We start from the raw sequence: 17,401 nt of genomic DNA on the forward strand, positions 1-17,401 counted from the left end.
CTATTTAGGTTCACGATGGTTATTTTCAAGCTACACTTTCCCAATTTCACAGATATGAGCTTAGAGGAACTGATCAGCCCTTACAGTATGCTACGAACACTAAGTATACTCGTGTAAAATTGCACAACACTAAAAATTCACTGGAAATTGAAAAACGCTTGTAATAACGAAGACATAAAACCCTGTAAACTTAATAAATACTTATTCACACTAAGTAAGTAAATACTTAATAATGGTGTAGTGTTTCTGTGCATGTGTGTGTATATGTGTGTGTTAGACAAAAATATCTAAATCTTACCTTACGTAATTTCACTCAACTTTTCACAATAAGGAATGCTGGTAAGTGAGAAAAAAGAAGCGGTATGCACAATATACTATTGGAAGAACTGAAGAAAAAGTAACTCCCTATAATACTTATAGTTGCAATCACATTTTTTGTCAAATGTTTCACTTTGTCTCTAGCTTGATTTCTCATTATCATTCAACTTATATGAACCGGTTTATATACGTAGATGTTCTATTAAACATGTATTTCTGGCTCTTTAGGAGAAAATGATTCATTTACTATGAATAAAACTCACATATAAAAACATACTAATAACAAATAGAAACTTATTTAAAATTTTAGATAGAGTAAAAATCGTACAATATGACACATAAGACAATGCTTTTGTACTACACACCTTTCCTCAAGTAATTGTTAAATATAAGACAATACTACGATACATTATTAAGAATAGTACAGAAAGTTTGTCCTAGTAATCAGCTCTCTGACATTTTACTCGTGTTAAAACGAATGATCTGCGACATATCTACAGTGTATCCAGATATGTTCAGATAATTTTTGTCATATATACGCTGATTAAAGAGAAAATCTTAAGATAACGTTATAACTAATTTAAATATCAATTACACTAATTTGATAGTTTTTAAAACTAGTCAAATCCGACCAAAGTAAACTTGTAACAAAGTAGAAAGTGCAAAAATGTGAATTTCCTTTCAAGACTGAATTTTACTGAACTACCCTTATAGGTGATTTATTGCTTTAAAATATTGGTTGTATCCTTTTATCCCTTAATTTGTAACAAAATATCTATTCTTCTTAGAGAAATTTTAAATCAGCAGTGATTCTTTTGCGACGAGGTTACACTTTCCCTTATACTAAAGGAAGGTAAACATATGTTGTAATGAGTCCATATAAATGTATATGTAAGTATTTCTCGTATTACGTAATAAGAGGTACAGCCTTACAAACAACGCCACTTATAAAATTTAATACTTCAAAATACAAAATTATTTAATTTAGTGATTCATCGGAAATTCTTCACAATACTAAAACTAGGATTTGAATATTTATTGGCTAATTACTTCTGATCCGTATAAAACAAACCAAATAAGACTAAACAGTAATGCAAAGAGGAAAAAAAGACTAATATTAAATGGGCTGACGAAAATTTAAGAGAATCTTAAGAGAAGGTCATAGTAAATTCTTGTTTTACAATTTTTAAACAATGTAGAAACAAGGAACAATATCAAGATTTGAAAATCACAGCAAGCTAATTTACAAAACACTGTGAAATAAGATCATCTGTGTTTTTGTGACATTTTATGGTGACATTTGTGAACCAAATCTATAACGTTATAGTTGGCTACCTTTTGTAATATAGTTTACACATTAGTAATACAGAATAACGTTTGAATTGTAAAGAATGGAGAAAACTTACAAAAATATGATGATGATGTTTGCTCTGCTAGTATATGATATTATCACTTGTGGAATCTATTGCACACGATTTGAAGTTTCCTCTAACTTGAATTGCTCAATAGACACTTGGGTTTGGGTTAAGCGTGGTGGTACAATCTTTTGGCCAGCACAATCGCCTGGTTTAACACCTAGGCCTTGTATAGAGCAAAATCAAAAAACTTTTTCTTCCTCCTGAAAGCATACACGAAATTCGGGTTTGGGTAACAGGATAAAACCTGTTGCAACCATTAATGTAAACATAATTCGTAGCATTTGGGATTACATTTATCGAAAAAAGAGAACAGTGACTTGTTTTTACACAATAAAACAATTTACTTATATATTTACAATTAAACGCTACTTCTGTACAACTTATGAACTGCCGATATGTAGCAGTAATAGTGAAGCAACCAAAAGGGAGTTAAATTATTTATGGCAACCTGGCACTGGCACTATCGAGAAGGAACGCGACGAACATAGGTCAGGCGTGTAAATAGCGCATGTATATAGACAATCGATACTGCACTATAACAAAGAACAAGTTAAATTCATGTGTTCTGTGTACGCGTTCAGAAGGTAAACAGTGATGAAGTTAACTGAAACCAGCATGACGTAATCTGATTATGGAAACAAATTAATAAACCTGTAATTAATATGTCGTATTACTAGCAAACAATAATTACTACTATACTAAAAAGAAGTAAGTAGGTAGTATTTGACAGTACGATCCTTGGAAGGAGATAATTGATTATTATTGAACCCTTTCGCATATAGGAAATGGGTTGGAAAACTGAATGAAAGCACTTTCAAGCAAAACTGTGTGCTCTATACGAAAGAAGCAGATCACGAAACTATCAAAAAATAAAGTCATATTACAAAAAAATATAACTGGTGGAGAATTGCTTGAATTTTAATACATTCACGTTAAGCACTGACACGTAAGTAACTACAAACGTAACATTATTTACGGGTGAAAAAAAATGATTGAAAGATACTTAAAAAACTTTGTTTCACAGTATTTTGTTAAATACTAGGCAGTTGTATTTTTTCAATTTGAAACTATTCTTCATTTCTAGTTATTTTGAATATTGTAACAATAATAAAAACACTAATATACTAGACATACAATTTAAGTAAGTAAAGTAGTAATATCGAACAAGCACATGAACAAAAGTAATAAACTCTTGACGAAAAAAATGAAGTTTGTCAGCTAAAACGAAAAGAAACTATCAACTTAATATCAGAATCTCCCGGCTGTTTTTTGATGAAATGATAAAAAGCATACCACAAATCGTGATTGGTTTCGCACTAAGTAATAAATAATATTAGTAAAACTATTTCTTCATGGTATAACCTCTCGAGCATTAGTAAAGCTTTATTTTTTTAAATACTATTATTCATTGAGACATTTTAATAATAATATATTTCTACTCTGACTAAATTATTAAAAACAATTATATATAATTTATTTAAAGAACTGGCTATTCCTGCTCCACAAATCGAAATACTACAGAAAAAAGTACCCATGCTGAATGCAATATTTTACTGGATTCAAGACACAACTCTGAATATTTAGTGGTCATAATACCCTCATTGTTGAGTAGTCCAATCTTCAATATATTACATCGAGGAATAAAATTAAGTTGGAAACATTATTTCTCAATAAATCAGAATACCTTGAAAATACAATTGGAAAGTATTGAAGTATTTGGAAAGAAAATAAATTATGTAGTAAAATTGAAATATTTATGTTTCACTTATCGATTGCTTTTGATAAAATGTAAAACAAGAAAGTGCTATGGAAACAACATCAATATCGGAATCTATTAAATGTGTGGAAAAAGTAAACACCTTCACAAAATAATACAGTGAAAATATAGATATTTTACAATGACATCAATGAGACTAGTATTTTACTGTCCATTGCAATCTAAACTCTTAACGGCAGCACAGGTATCAATGTATACGTGGCATGATTACAAAATAGAATAGCTTCATGTCAAAAAAGAAAAAAAAAATGTTCTTCACATGTCATGGATTGACATATATATACGTATCATCAATACTAAACTAGTTGTCAGCTTAACAAAATATCAAATTACAATACTTCTTAAATGTCCTTAATAAATGATACAATTCCACAATTGATCGATTTTTCACAGTCAAAAACAGTGATACATTAAATTTTTTACTTGTTAGCATGCAACCCAAGTACGAATCTCTGAGTATGCAATAATGTCAACAATATATTTAAGCATGGCATTTGTTTCGAAGATTTCCAACTGAATAATCTCTTCCTCCGTTTTATATAATGAAATCACTAAGAAAACGTATTTCTACACAGGAGATGAATTTTCATTATGAATCAAGTACAACTAACAAAATATGAAAAAAAAAAAAAAAATCTATTTTTCATAAAAGGTACACCAGAATTTGCTTTTATCTAACGCTAGTTGTAAATTTCAACACCTGCAACTAAATACGCTGCTCACAGGCAACCTGTTCAACTTTATAAGCGAGCCATTATTCATTTTAACTTCTTCAAAATTATGCATACACCAAGCCCGTCTTTAAAAGCTTTCTCAGCCTTACAAACTAATGTACTGATAAAACTCACAATTCATCATTGCAAACTATTTACAGTTTTCTATTTTCCTTCTTTAAAAAAAAAAAAAAAAAAAAAAAAAATCTGACTACGTAGCACCAATTTACTTGTAACATGCATTTTTTGTTGACAGTATTCTACACTTCTTCAAATTCACTACCTTTCCATTATTTACACAATACACGACTTTTAAAACACCATATATAAATATATCTATATCACAGACAGATTGTACCCATAACTTAAATTCATTAAACCCTCTGAAATAAATATAATTCATGAATAAAACAAATGACTACAGACAAAAGTCATAGTTGCTTTTGGTACTTCCAGGGACTATAAAATAAATTAGTACTAGACTTAATGTGATGTACAAGTCTGGATTATTTACAACAGTCACTGTCTTAACTTGACAGAAAACACATCAAAAGGAAATGGCCAATGAAATACATTACTGTTATCTCAGTTTTTCTCTGAAGTTTTCAAGCTCATGTATACTATTAGATAACCTGAAAGAAAAGGGAAAAATATTACATTGTTAAGATTAAAATGGTCAAGCAACTTTGTCTTTAACATGTAAACTGGCATCAGTAACATTACAAAGCTGAATGAGAAGAGTGCGAGAAAACTAAAATGTTTGATATGTTAAAGTGTCCCTAGTTTCTAAAGTTATTGCTTGTGGTGAGTATTCAAAAGCTTCTAATTAATAATAATAATAATAATAATAATAATAATAATAATAATAATAATAATAATAATAAACTACTTTATATGCAAAACTGATATTCCCCGTAAAAGTCGACTTTTCACTACGAGCATAAATCTGTGTAGAAGAAAGCATGCCATAATTTTTGCTAGCGACTCTTATGTTTACATGCATTCCTTTAACTCCAAAATGTTATTTTTAATCACATTTACGATTTATAGTCTGGAATTGTTTAGGGCTGTTAATCATAACAAAACCATAGGTATGAATGAATTCTACTGGGTTTCGACTCCAGAACCAGAATTGATTTCCTCGAAAAAACTATTCCGGGCGCGGAATCGAAAGAGGGTTTCTGATTAAAACTGTCTCCGAAAAATCATTTTATAGTTGCTCAACATTGTTTGCAATTTGTAATGATCTTAAGCTGACGATGTATGAAAACGATAATGATATGCGTTTATAAATTATCCAAAGAGCACTCCTTACTGGTGTAGTAGCTAGCAAGTGTAACTTTACCGCACGTGGTTTCACGTTTGATTTCCGGTGGAATTCGAAGACATTACAGCGGATTTTACCTTAAGCTGTAATTCCATGCTAAAAAGGGACGATGAACTTCAATAAACAATAAAATGTCTGTCCAAAGAATGTTGTATCAAAACTTTCAAACTTGATGCGAAAAAATAATGAATCACAACAGATAATCTATTCGGATAAAATTACACCAGAATGGAGACTGAAGCTGCAGATGTTTTACAACAAGGGTTAAGATATTACTTGCAGTATAGACGAATAAACAAGTTGAGTCGAAAACAAGTTTCTCAGATAGCGTACAAGCAGGCGAAAATCTATCAGTAGTAAGTATATTTCAGAGATGAAACAGCAGCAAAAGCTAACAGTATTAAAGCGGGATAAGTGACATGTGCAAACATAATCTATATATATAAAAGAGAACGTACAAATCCTTTGTCCGCTCATCACGCTAATACGGCTGAACCAATTTCTTTTATTTTTGGGGGGTTATTAGGATTTGGACCCTAGATGGTTTTTATCATATCACTTTAATTTTCAATTACCAGTGTCTTGAGATAATTGACCATTCAGGTGTCCATTACGTACAAATCCTTTGTTAGTTCATCATAGGTATAAAAATAAACGTATTTATATGCAACCCGCATGACCGTGTCACTCGGCGGGTTAACATACATGACAGGCGTTATAATGGTTTTTATCATATCACTTGAAAGCGAAAAAGTAAAAATTATCTAAGTAACAAAGTTTATTGCGTTCGGGGGTGACCGCAGCGAAGCGGGGCGGGTTAACATAAATGACAGGCGATATAATGTTAACATTTACTGCAATCTTCTATGGTTTTTATCATATCACTTGAAAGCGAAAAAGTAAAAATTATCTAAGTAACAAAGTTTATTGCGTTCCGGGGTGACCGCAGCGAAGCGGGGTGAACGCTGCTAGTAGACTATATAGTACAAATAAACATCAAGTAAAGAATTGTGGCTGTTATTAGAGAACAGACGCGGCACACAATAGGCAGATATTTTACTATATTTTATTCTATCGTATGTAAGAGTTTATAAGGTTCTGTTGCTGACGCTAAACTTCTATTCTACTCAACAATCTACCTTCACGTGTTCTTCAACCAAAATAAGAAGTTTAGGTGATAAAAATGCATGTTTAAATGGATCCTTCCACATACAGCAAGCATTCGACTCTGCGGAACCGCTTGTGAATAGTTCTTCGTAATACACGAGCTTGACCACACACTTCAATCATTCCGTTGCGATGATGTCGATTGGTATGCTATCTTGCGGTTAGGCTATACTATAGCATGTTGTTCATTTTTAGAGGAAATTTCCACAAGGAATGTCATAATCTCCTCACGAGGTTTACTAAACTGCTCATAGGAGCTTGTTAGACGGTAACACAATTGACAGCAACCTCTATTACTTAGCTCCTTCATGGTCGTGTGACATACACGATATCCTCAAATCAATTGTTGTAGTTGTGAGAACTCATCCTTGTATTCAAACAGTTTAATTTTGGAACTAATAATTTAAAATGCACGTAATATATTCCTGTTTAGGACATTCAACACATTTTAAACATCGCAACCCCATTAACAAATCTTGTAATATTAAAAGAACATTTTTGTTGCACAATAAACTTCTTCGAAATAGATGCAATTTCACGAGACAAGTGTTTCAATGATACTTCTTATTTACTACAATAACCAAAACAATTTCCTGAAATAACAACAGTATCAAAATACTGTATACTTTATAAAAAGTATGTCTGGATATTTACTAGCCTAATACAAGTCCTGATAATATGTTTAGTTTTTTAAAGCACCTAAACATTTTACTTTTCGACTTCGAAAGCACATTTTTCAATGTATGTCCCTTTTGAGAAATCAACCAATATTGTTAGTACAACTTACCGTCCAAACGCGTTGAACAATGCTACAATTTCACTTCTTTGTAACTGGAAATTCTTCTTTTCTATGTTGATTAAAGTACCACTTTCTGAGTCTACATCGAATTTCCCAGAGAACAGAATCTTCAACGCAGTACCCAGGCCATGCACCTGAAGAAAAAGATAAAAGCAGAAATATTATTGTGCATACCTACAATTGGAAAGAGAGAGAGAAAAAAAAACAAACAGAACTCTATTTGAAATGAAATAAAATGAAATCTTTCAGTTTTATGTCCCACAGTTATGCCGGATAGACAAAGGAGACGTGATGATGGGAATGAATGCAATGGTGGAATGAAGCAAGTGGAAGGAAACGGGAGAACACCGAGAAAACCCACGCACACGGTGTTTGTCCACTACTAAGTCCACTTTGCGCGAGCTGGGATCGAACAAGGGACCCCACGCACCAGAGGAAAACGCTCTACTACTGAGTCAACGCGGCCCCAAAACTATATTCGAAATTAGCATGTTTTATTTATACCATTTTGAGTTGCTTGTTTGTTCCCTGAAATTGGGTTCAATGAATGTATAGTCGTGCTGAACTATATCACTTCTGTTTCAAAGAAAAGCTTTTCCGTCAAATATAATACTATCCAATTAAACCAAAAACTGGATTATTATGATGAATTTCACTACATAACAGAGGAAAATTAACAAAAGAGTATTGGGTTCTTTGATAACTACCCTCCTAGCCAAACAGTGCGCGGGCTACCATTACATTTTTCTCTGTTTACTTAGTTTTATTAAGTAAATAACGACAATATCTTCGTTGGAATAATCAATAGACCTATGTCAAAAATTGCTATTTTGAGTTAACACGAGTACTTTATATGATTTTACGAGATCTACAGATCGCTGCGAGAAGCATAGGTGACAGAGGCTTCATTTCCTGAGATATCAAGTTGATGAGATAGCAGATATGGTACATGACCCAAAGGCGTAAGTTGAGCAAAGTAAAGTAATGGAATCTGAGATATGCCTATTGGTTATTCCAGTGACAATATGTGCAGTACCTAAGGCACTGAAACTCAGAGTAAATTTCTCTTTGCTTCACCTACACTCCATATGACATTTGTCCGTAAGCTATTTTGCAGCTTAGGCCCAATGGTAACTCTCCTTTCCATAATAAGCTATACTGAATACCGTACTAAATATCATTACGGAAGTTACTTAATATATTAGACAAAACCAAACATTTATTTTAAATACCACGATTCTGCTCTTGCAAGCTAATGTATCAAGTAATTATAGAACCCAAGCCCATATTTACTACGAAATGGGATGTAAATAGCAGAGATGTTCACCCTCGCGAGGGTGGCCTTCTCGAGAGCATCCTCACTCTCAAATTCCCTCGCCCACAATGACGCCAGGGCGAGAAATTCCCAACACGAGGGCGATGGTTAACTACCTTCGCGAGGGACAGGGTGCGAGAAGGCGAGGACAAGTTTTGACAACGATGGCGAGGGTGCGCGAGGGCGAGGAGAAATTCCCAACACGAGGGCGAGGGTGCGCGAAGGCGATGTACAACTCCCTTCGCGAGGGCAAGGGTGAACGAGGGTGATGGACAAATCTCTTCGCGATGGCGAGGGTGAACGAGGGCAAGGACCAACTGTCATTCCGAGGGCGAGGGTGAAAGTGTACGAAGGCGAGGGTCAACTTTCACTGCGAGGGCGAGGAACAATTTGCTTCGTGAGAACGAGAACGAGGGCACACGAGGGAGGAGGACAAGCTTCCTTAACAACAACTATTTTGAATTTGGTGTTTGACTATTTTTGGAGGAACATAATATTTAAAATAAGATCTGCCATGTCCCCTAGAAGAAAAGTTGATGTCATAGCAAGATTACAGACTGGTCATATTCTTCCTTTCATTTAATTGCAGTAGACAATTTCTTTTGTGTACTTCCACATGATTATTAAAAATAATAATGCAAATGAACATAATATTTGCATGTTTTTCATTAATGTTTCCGGATAGAAATAGCGCTACGTTTAGAAGCGAGTATGCCTCATTGTTGCCCTGCCTGTGCGTGGTAGACTTTTTAGATAAAAAGTGTCTACACTGTCATGTTTAAAGAGTCAGATGGAAAAAGACTTGACGGAATGACTTTTGTTCATAGATGGCCATTTTGCACTGGGCTCGAGCTCAGTTCTCTCAACTGGGCTCGCGTTCACTCGGACTTGGGTTCATTTCTTTCAACTGGGCTCGTGCTTAATTATTAAATGAATAGTTTGTATTAAGTTTCTGGAACCAAGCAATATGTTCTGAAGTTGATTGAGTACTAGTTTATTTCTTTACGTTTCCAACTCCTGCTGTAAAAACAGATATTAAGTGATATGATATGTTCATGAACATCCGGATGATATAGCCTCGGTGCTATTTCTTTGTGTGTTTTTTTCTTATCTTCTCCCCCCCCATATATATATATATATATATATATATATATATATATATATATATATATATATATATATATATATATATATATATATATATATATATATGTGTGTGTGTGTGTGTGTGTGTGTGTCTTGGGGCAATATAGTATATGCAATATATATACAAGTTAGTTGGGAATCTGGGGTCCCTCAATAGTGTTCCCAATCGAGCCCTGCACCTTCTAAGTCTATTAGATTACCTTTTCCCCCTTTACTTTGAAGCAAGAAAGCTTTAAAATTTTTAACTATATGACTTCCCTCAGGAGCAGCCTCTACTTTTAATTATGTGTTTAAAGACACATTGTCCTCTATAATACATTAAATATGATAATTTCTTTATTAGTTTTTTTTTTTTTTTTTTTTTTGTAGTAGTACTAACGTTCGGTCGAACACATGTTCTTATCTTTTTTTATTATTATTATTAGACAATAGACAATATTACTTACTCACCAACCAACACGCATTTCTAGGATTTTTTTTGAATCTCGTGAGCAACACTAGTTTACTCAAGTTTTTGGTCTCAAACACTACTTTAGTGCTAAATAATCCGTACGTAAAATCTATAAATTGATAAAAGTAATTGTACGATCAGAATGAAGAGCATTTATGAGCCTTTAAAGATACTCAAATCTCAATATATTTCAATAATATATATAATTTAAATGTTGTTAGATACACCCATCTTACAACTCTCGTGACGCAGAAGGATTCTGAGACCTTCTAGATAAAGGAATACATTTTGTACGTAAATTTACAGAACGAGACGAGAAGTGAGTCGTCGAGAATCGACAACAATAAAGAAGTTTCCGAGAATTGAGACGAGACGAGACCTATAAAATTTATGAAACGAGATGATAAACCTTATTTCTGGTCTCGTCTCGTCTCATGGGCAACACCAGTTTGCACCGAATGATGTTAAGAAATTTCTATTGAAATTATTGAAATTTTATCTGAAAGTTTTCATGGTAATATTAAGCGTGGAGTAGTCAATGATTTGTTCAATTTTAAGTGATCCGTAGTAAGTTATACGATGGTATGTTTAGTTTTTTTTTTTTTTTTTTTTCTTAGGACTGTGTTAAGGAAATAATTCAGCAAATAGGCTGGAAAATTGAGGATCTGATCCTCGCGAGGGCTTTCTCACCCTCAATGGACAAATCCCTTCGCAAGGGCGAGGGCCAACTGCCACTGCCAGGGCGAGAACCAACTTTCACTGCGAAGACGAGGGTGCGCGAGGGTAATGAACAACTCCCTTCGCGAGGGCGAGGACAAATTTCCAGCACGAGGGTGGCGCTGAACGAGGGCGAGGGCTAACTCATTGCGTGGGCGAGGGTGAGTGAGGTCAGAGTAAAATGAACATCTACGGTAAATAGAGCATTTGCAGCACAAGATATAAAATAAAGTAAAATAAAATGAATGGATGGTGCGCTTAGAATATGTTTCTGTCCTACACAGTTTGTATGAAATAAATCCTTGCAATCTATTCTTTCTTTTTGAAACCTGATGTATCCACCTCGGTACAGCACTAGAATTACATAATTTAACAGTTTAATCTACAAATGTATTCAGTAAAATAATACAAAATGTGTTTACACAGATCCTTTCTAAGTTCAAACTCCTCTTCGTTAATAAGTCTTTTCCAAACTCCAACAAGACAAAATGCCCGTCACCACATATTTCATTATGTTTTACGTAACTCCCGATCAACAGTACCTTGAATTTTATTACTCAATACTGGAAATGCAACTATTACAATTGTACGCGTCTTTGTCGTGGGATACGTGGGTTTGATTCACGGCGGAGCTCATGTGGATCAAATTTCACGTTAACCAGTAGGTCCGTCTCATATAGCCTGGCTGCTGAAAGGGACGTTAAACTCAAAATCAACTCAACTCAACTCAACTATTACAATCACGAGTTAAAATAAGAAATTTTGGAAAGTTGTGATTATGTCCTTTCTTAACCAAGTAATTATTATACTTACCTGAAGTTTTCCCCACAATTTGCATTTATCGCAACCTACGCAATCCATGATACGTGAAATATTTCGAAAATGTTGCCGGAATTCTTCTTTCAATTTACTGGCCTCATCTCCACCCGTGAACATGGAACTTTCGTTGAAATGATTAGGAAAGGAACTGCAAAAATAAATTAATTTAAAAACACACTTATTTATTTTTAAAATCAATAAGTTATGTATATTCTCTTTATGACAATCAATGCATATTCTTTACTACTTTTGTTACCAAATTTCAGTGTTTATTTCCACATTATATAGAAATGTATTAAGACAGGGATGTAAATAACCACTCGCTCGCGGCGAGTGGTTCATCGGTGCGGGTGAGTTTTTACAGTAAAGACTATAAGAATCACGATTGGGATGTGGAATAGAAGCTTTTTTCTTGGGCTAGTAAAATTTTATTGCTTATTTGCATCCCTGTATTAAGTAAAATACATACTAGCATTCTCTGAACAAGATAATGTGACAAACAATCACTGCCACAAGTAAATACAAAACAAAAACAACAAAGCCTTTAATACTATTGTCTTTTAAGGGACGAGGGGAATAATTCCTAAAATAAAAACCCTTAATCCAGCAACTGTAATTATATTTAATTCATTCTATAATTCTGCAATGTTTGGATTTTGAATTTCCGAACTGCTGAATTAACATTATACGTACAATGTATACTGTGCCCAATTAAATGTCTCAGCAGAGAAATCTTTAGATTTAGCACTGGATTTTCTAGTAACACAATGATGAAAGGCAGAAATATAATTGAAAGTTTTATCACATTTTTGGATTCACACACTTACAAGACAAACAACTAATTCGAAAGAATTCGAAGGAAGGTAACCACAAAGTACTTTTTTATGCTGCTAGGGTGCATTCTACCACAACTAAGGGTTTTGTTTCTCGTAATGTTATCGAAATGTCCTTCGGTCAAAATAAATAAATAAAATAAATAAATAATAATAATAATAATGTTTTAATATACTTAAAACTATATAAATTTGGTTTCAGTGATTAAGTTCCATTTCAACTTTCTGTAGAAAGAGAAAATTTAAAATGGTATCTGTTAGAATTGATAGTGTTGACTTGGGGTCTGTACCATAAAAGTTGGAAGGTAAACAAGGAAGGAGTAGAGGTTTTGTTGAGCAACATTCCTTGCTTTGTTGAACTGAAAGATCATGATAAAAATGAATAGTAATTCGGACAGTTGTGGAATTCCTTAAACAATTATACTAATTAGACATTGACTTACATACAACCTTAGCTATCAGTATCCATACTGAGGTTACGAAATGTTTTAAAAGGAGAGAGAAAATACGTATAATTAATCTTATACTTTCAGTTGTAAACGATAATCAGCTTACAAATTATTAAAATTTTATATAAACTGAAGAATAAAATTTATTTTCTTAACGTTAGATTTGATTTCAGTTTAGCGTCTCTTCCAGCTGCGAGGCTATATGAGACGTGGACCTACAGCTTAACACGGGATTCGAACATGAGCTTCTGCCGGGAATCGAACCCGAGTCTTCCACGCCAAAGGTACGTACGTTAACCGCTTCGCCACAAGGGAGCTCGTTTCTCAACTTTAGATTTTGACTATGAATTCCCTTAGAGACTCGGAGTTATTTGTCTTTCGTGATCGAGTTTTGCTGTGGCAGATACTTCCTTCTGATCTCTAGGAAGCACAGGAGTGGCATAAGATAAGACTGACTTGTACGAAAAGGCAGCCTGACTTGTGTCTCCAAGTTTCTTCGCGAACGAACTGTAACTTTGTGATGTAAACCAGCTATTAACAAAAGAATTACAAGATATAAAGGAGAAATTAACCTTCTTTTTCTATCCCGATATTGTTGTTGATGAGAAATAGAAATCACACGAGATCCTGTTTCATGAATATTGGAACTCTATGGAAAACTTCTATTGAAAATAGAGAAGCTAGCGACTGAAGCAAATATATGTAAACTGAAGGGGAAAAAAATATACAAGGTAACTAAAAAAAAAAGTTCTTGACGTTTTTGACGTCCCATTAATCATGCGCTCACAGAGAAGGAAATGACGCACGTATCTGCCGGGTGATCTAGAATTAGTCTGACCATTGAACTTCAGTAATATAGGCAAGTTGCACACACACACACAGCAGTAATAGTTTGTCCAGTGTCGAAGAGAAATGGAAGTATCGAAGCAGCTTGTCCACATGTGGCTGTTGTATGACTTTAAACTGGGTCTGTCAGTACCGCATATACCAGACATTTGGGGAGAATGTCGTGAACAAACGTACCACCTGGCACTAGTTCCAGAAATTCCGTTCGGGAAATGTGAGCCTTTCGGATGAACCTCATAGTGGACGACCACATGTGTTGGATGACGAGGCCCTGAAACCAGCCACCAGAGGAGTATAGTGGTCTAACATGCAAGGGATTGGGAAGTCATACAAGCTATGCAAGTGGGTGAAAGCACTAGTGAAACTATATCTGCATAGCATACAGAGAAAAATGAATTTTTTTTTTCTTTTAGTTTAACGTTCTACGATTACGCTCTTTAAGCTCAAGGAGACGAATAATTAAGGGAAGTGAATGATTGTGAAATTAAATTTTTGTGCCCTAACACCGGGAATCTAACCCGAGACCACGTGCACCAAAGGCACATGCGCTAGCCACTAGACCGGCGGGGAGGGTTATGGCATACAGAGGGGACTACGTTAAAAAGTGATATGTTCTCAATCCCACTGTACTTATTAATTGAATAATAATAATAATAATGGTTATTTTTTTTTCAAATTCCTCCTCGTACATTATTTAAAAACAAACTAACTAACTAACTCTATGGCCTATGGAACCCGGAGGTTCAGTGCCGCGTTCACAAAAGCTCTCCACTGACTTCTATCCTTAGCTAATTGCATCCAGTTTCTACTTTGTATTCCTATCTCTGCGAGATCCATCTTAATATTATCCTCCCATCTGCGCCTAGGTCTTCCTAATGGTCGTTTTCCTATGGGTCTACCAGTCAAGACTTTGAAAGCGTTTCTACTTTCTTCCATTCTAGCTACATGACCTGCCCACCTAAGCCTCCTAGACTTGACGACCCTAACAATGTTGGGCAAACCGTATAAACTATGTAGTTCCTCGTTATGAAGCTTCCGCCATTCCCCATTCTCGTTCCTCTTGGGTCCGAATATTCTTCTCAGGATCCTGTTCTCAAATACTTTCAGTCTATGTTCTTCCCTCAGAGTAAGCGACCATGTTTCGCAACCATACAGAACAGGCATGATTATCGTTTTATATATTTTAAGCTTCAAATTCCTCGACAGAATTCGCGACGACAAGAGATTTTGAACCGAATAGTAACACGAATTCCCTGCTTTTAGTCGACATTTAATTTCTTCGTGAATATGATTTTCGTCTGTTAATATTGATCCTAAATATTTGAAAGTATCCACTTTATCAAAAGTATTATTTAATATTTTAACGCCTTCACAATTTGCAGTATTACGGTCCCGACGCACTTCCATGTATTTAGTTTTCTCTGCATTTACTTCTAAACCCATGTCCCTGCAAGCGTTTAATAAGCTCTCTGCATTTACTTCTACTGTTCTCCTATCATCCCCTATTAAATTCACATCATCAGCATATGCCATAACCTGGTGAATGCCGTTCAACTCTAGGCCCTGGTTGCTATCTTTGATTTTCCTTATGGCGTATTCCAGCACAAAGTTAAATAATAATGGCGACAACGCATCTCCTTGTTTCAGGCCATTTTCGACGTGGAAGCTCGTGGACAAAAATTTTCCTACCCGGACTTTACTTTGGGATTCACTTAAACATATCTTAATTAATCTAATTAGCTTTCTCGGTATTCCAAGTTCTGTAAGAACGTTGTATAATGTTTCTCTCCTAACCGAGTCGTACGCCTTTCTAAAATCAATAAATAGTTGATGTACCGGGGTATTGTATTCCCACTTCTTTTCGAGTATTTGGCGAATGGTAAATATTTGGTCGATAGTTGATCGATTTCGTCTAAATCCGCACTGATAATCTCCAATAATTTCATCTGCGTATGGGGTCAATCTTGCTAACAGAATATTTGAAAGGATTTTATAGGATGTTGACAGCCACTCTTGTGGCAATTCTTCCTTGTTCCAGATAAGGAGAATGAGTTTGTGTATCTTGTTCCACAATTTTTCGCCTCCAGCTAAAATTAACTCAGCCGGAATTTCATCTACACCCGGAGATTTGTGTTTCTTTAATTTATTTATAGCGGTTTTTACTTCTATTCGATTAGGTTCTGGAATATACGGTTCTGCGGTGTGTATCTCCTTTTCTCCACGCACATTAGTTTTTGGCTGCGTGTTCAGCAAATCGTCAAAGAAATCTTTCCATCTATTTAAGAGGCTATCCGTATCAGTGAGAACTGTTCCGTCAGGTTTCTTTAAAATATAAGCACGAGGTTGATAGCCTTTCTTAAATTCGCTGATCCCCTTATACATGTCCCGAATATTTTTATTTTTACTATTATCTTCAAGTTCCATAATTTTAGCTTTCAAAAAATCCCGTTTCTTTGTTCTAAAAGTTTTGGAAGTTTCCCGCCTCGTACATTATTTAGGAAAGATAAAGCAATAAAATTGTACCTGACTATGTTGAGAATATCATTGACTGCGACTTGCACTTCCTTGTCCTCCTCTTCATTCCCAGTGTAATATTCCTCTTTCCTTAAATAGGGCGCAGCCTTTGCTAGCGCTCTCAGCTCAAGCAAGTACAAAAAGTACAGATTCCTCAGCCAAAGAATACCTTCTCCGTTCGTACTATCAGGGCCAAATCGTCGCTGAAATTCTTCCAAGTTGGGACCCCAAGTCCCTCCTGGGTCATCTATTCCCAAACTGTCCTTATCTATGAAAGGAAACAAGCAAATATAAAACCAGAAAAAGTCTTCATGAGCTGAAAATTATTTACTTATTTAGATAACAAGAAGTACATAGATTTCTTGATTATACAGCCCCCCCCCCCCCAAAAAAAAAGACGGATGCAGAGAAAGAAAATATTTTGCTTTGATTTTTAAAAGAAAATGCTATGCGCATGAGTGAATACGCAGTATTTGCTTCTGTTTGTTTTGTCGTTAATATGAATACACCGAAATAAATGCTCACGATGAAAAGCAAACGCTTCCATACGAAGCATAGTCAGTAACAGATTCGTAACTGTTGAAGATGACCCAACTGACAAATTTACGTGGCGTAAAACGCTATAAAAAACGCCTAACAACTATTTTCTTGGAGGAAACCAACAAATAAAAGAAGGAACGAAAGTTTGTATCAATTAACTAATAATCCAGACTGATGGAGAAATATAAGAAGCAGGATTGGCTGGTTTAAACGAAGGTGATTTAAACCAACTGTTTTTTTCAAAAAACCAAC

At 34.7% G+C, this 17,401-nt stretch overlaps 1 protein-coding gene across 1 annotated transcript in view; it reads right to left on the reverse strand.

Annotated features, from left to right (window-relative positions):
* Positions 1 to 574: 574 nt before the first annotated feature.
* The window catches only part of Ero1L (endoplasmic reticulum oxidoreductin-1-like protein), a 76,636-nt gene continuing 59,809 nt past the window's right edge, over positions 575 to 17,401 (reverse strand). Inside the window, exons 9-12 of the mRNA XM_081758969.1 lie at positions 16,619 to 16,877; positions 11,962 to 12,115; positions 7,508 to 7,653; positions 575 to 4,858 (exon numbers count right to left, since the gene is read on the reverse strand). Of these exons, the coding sequence (XP_081615095.1) occupies positions 4,807 to 4,858; positions 7,508 to 7,653; positions 11,962 to 12,115; positions 16,619 to 16,877 (611 nt within the window). The 3' untranslated portion in view covers positions 575 to 4,806. The remainder of the gene's footprint in view (positions 4,859 to 7,507; positions 7,654 to 11,961; positions 12,116 to 16,618; positions 16,878 to 17,401) is intronic.

Source organism: Thermobia domestica, chromosome 5 (assembly GCF_964235325.1).
Source record: "Thermobia domestica chromosome 5, izTheDome1.hap1.1, whole genome shotgun sequence".
In the NCBI taxonomy this organism is placed as follows: domain Eukaryota; kingdom Metazoa; phylum Arthropoda; class Insecta; order Zygentoma; family Lepismatidae; genus Thermobia; species Thermobia domestica.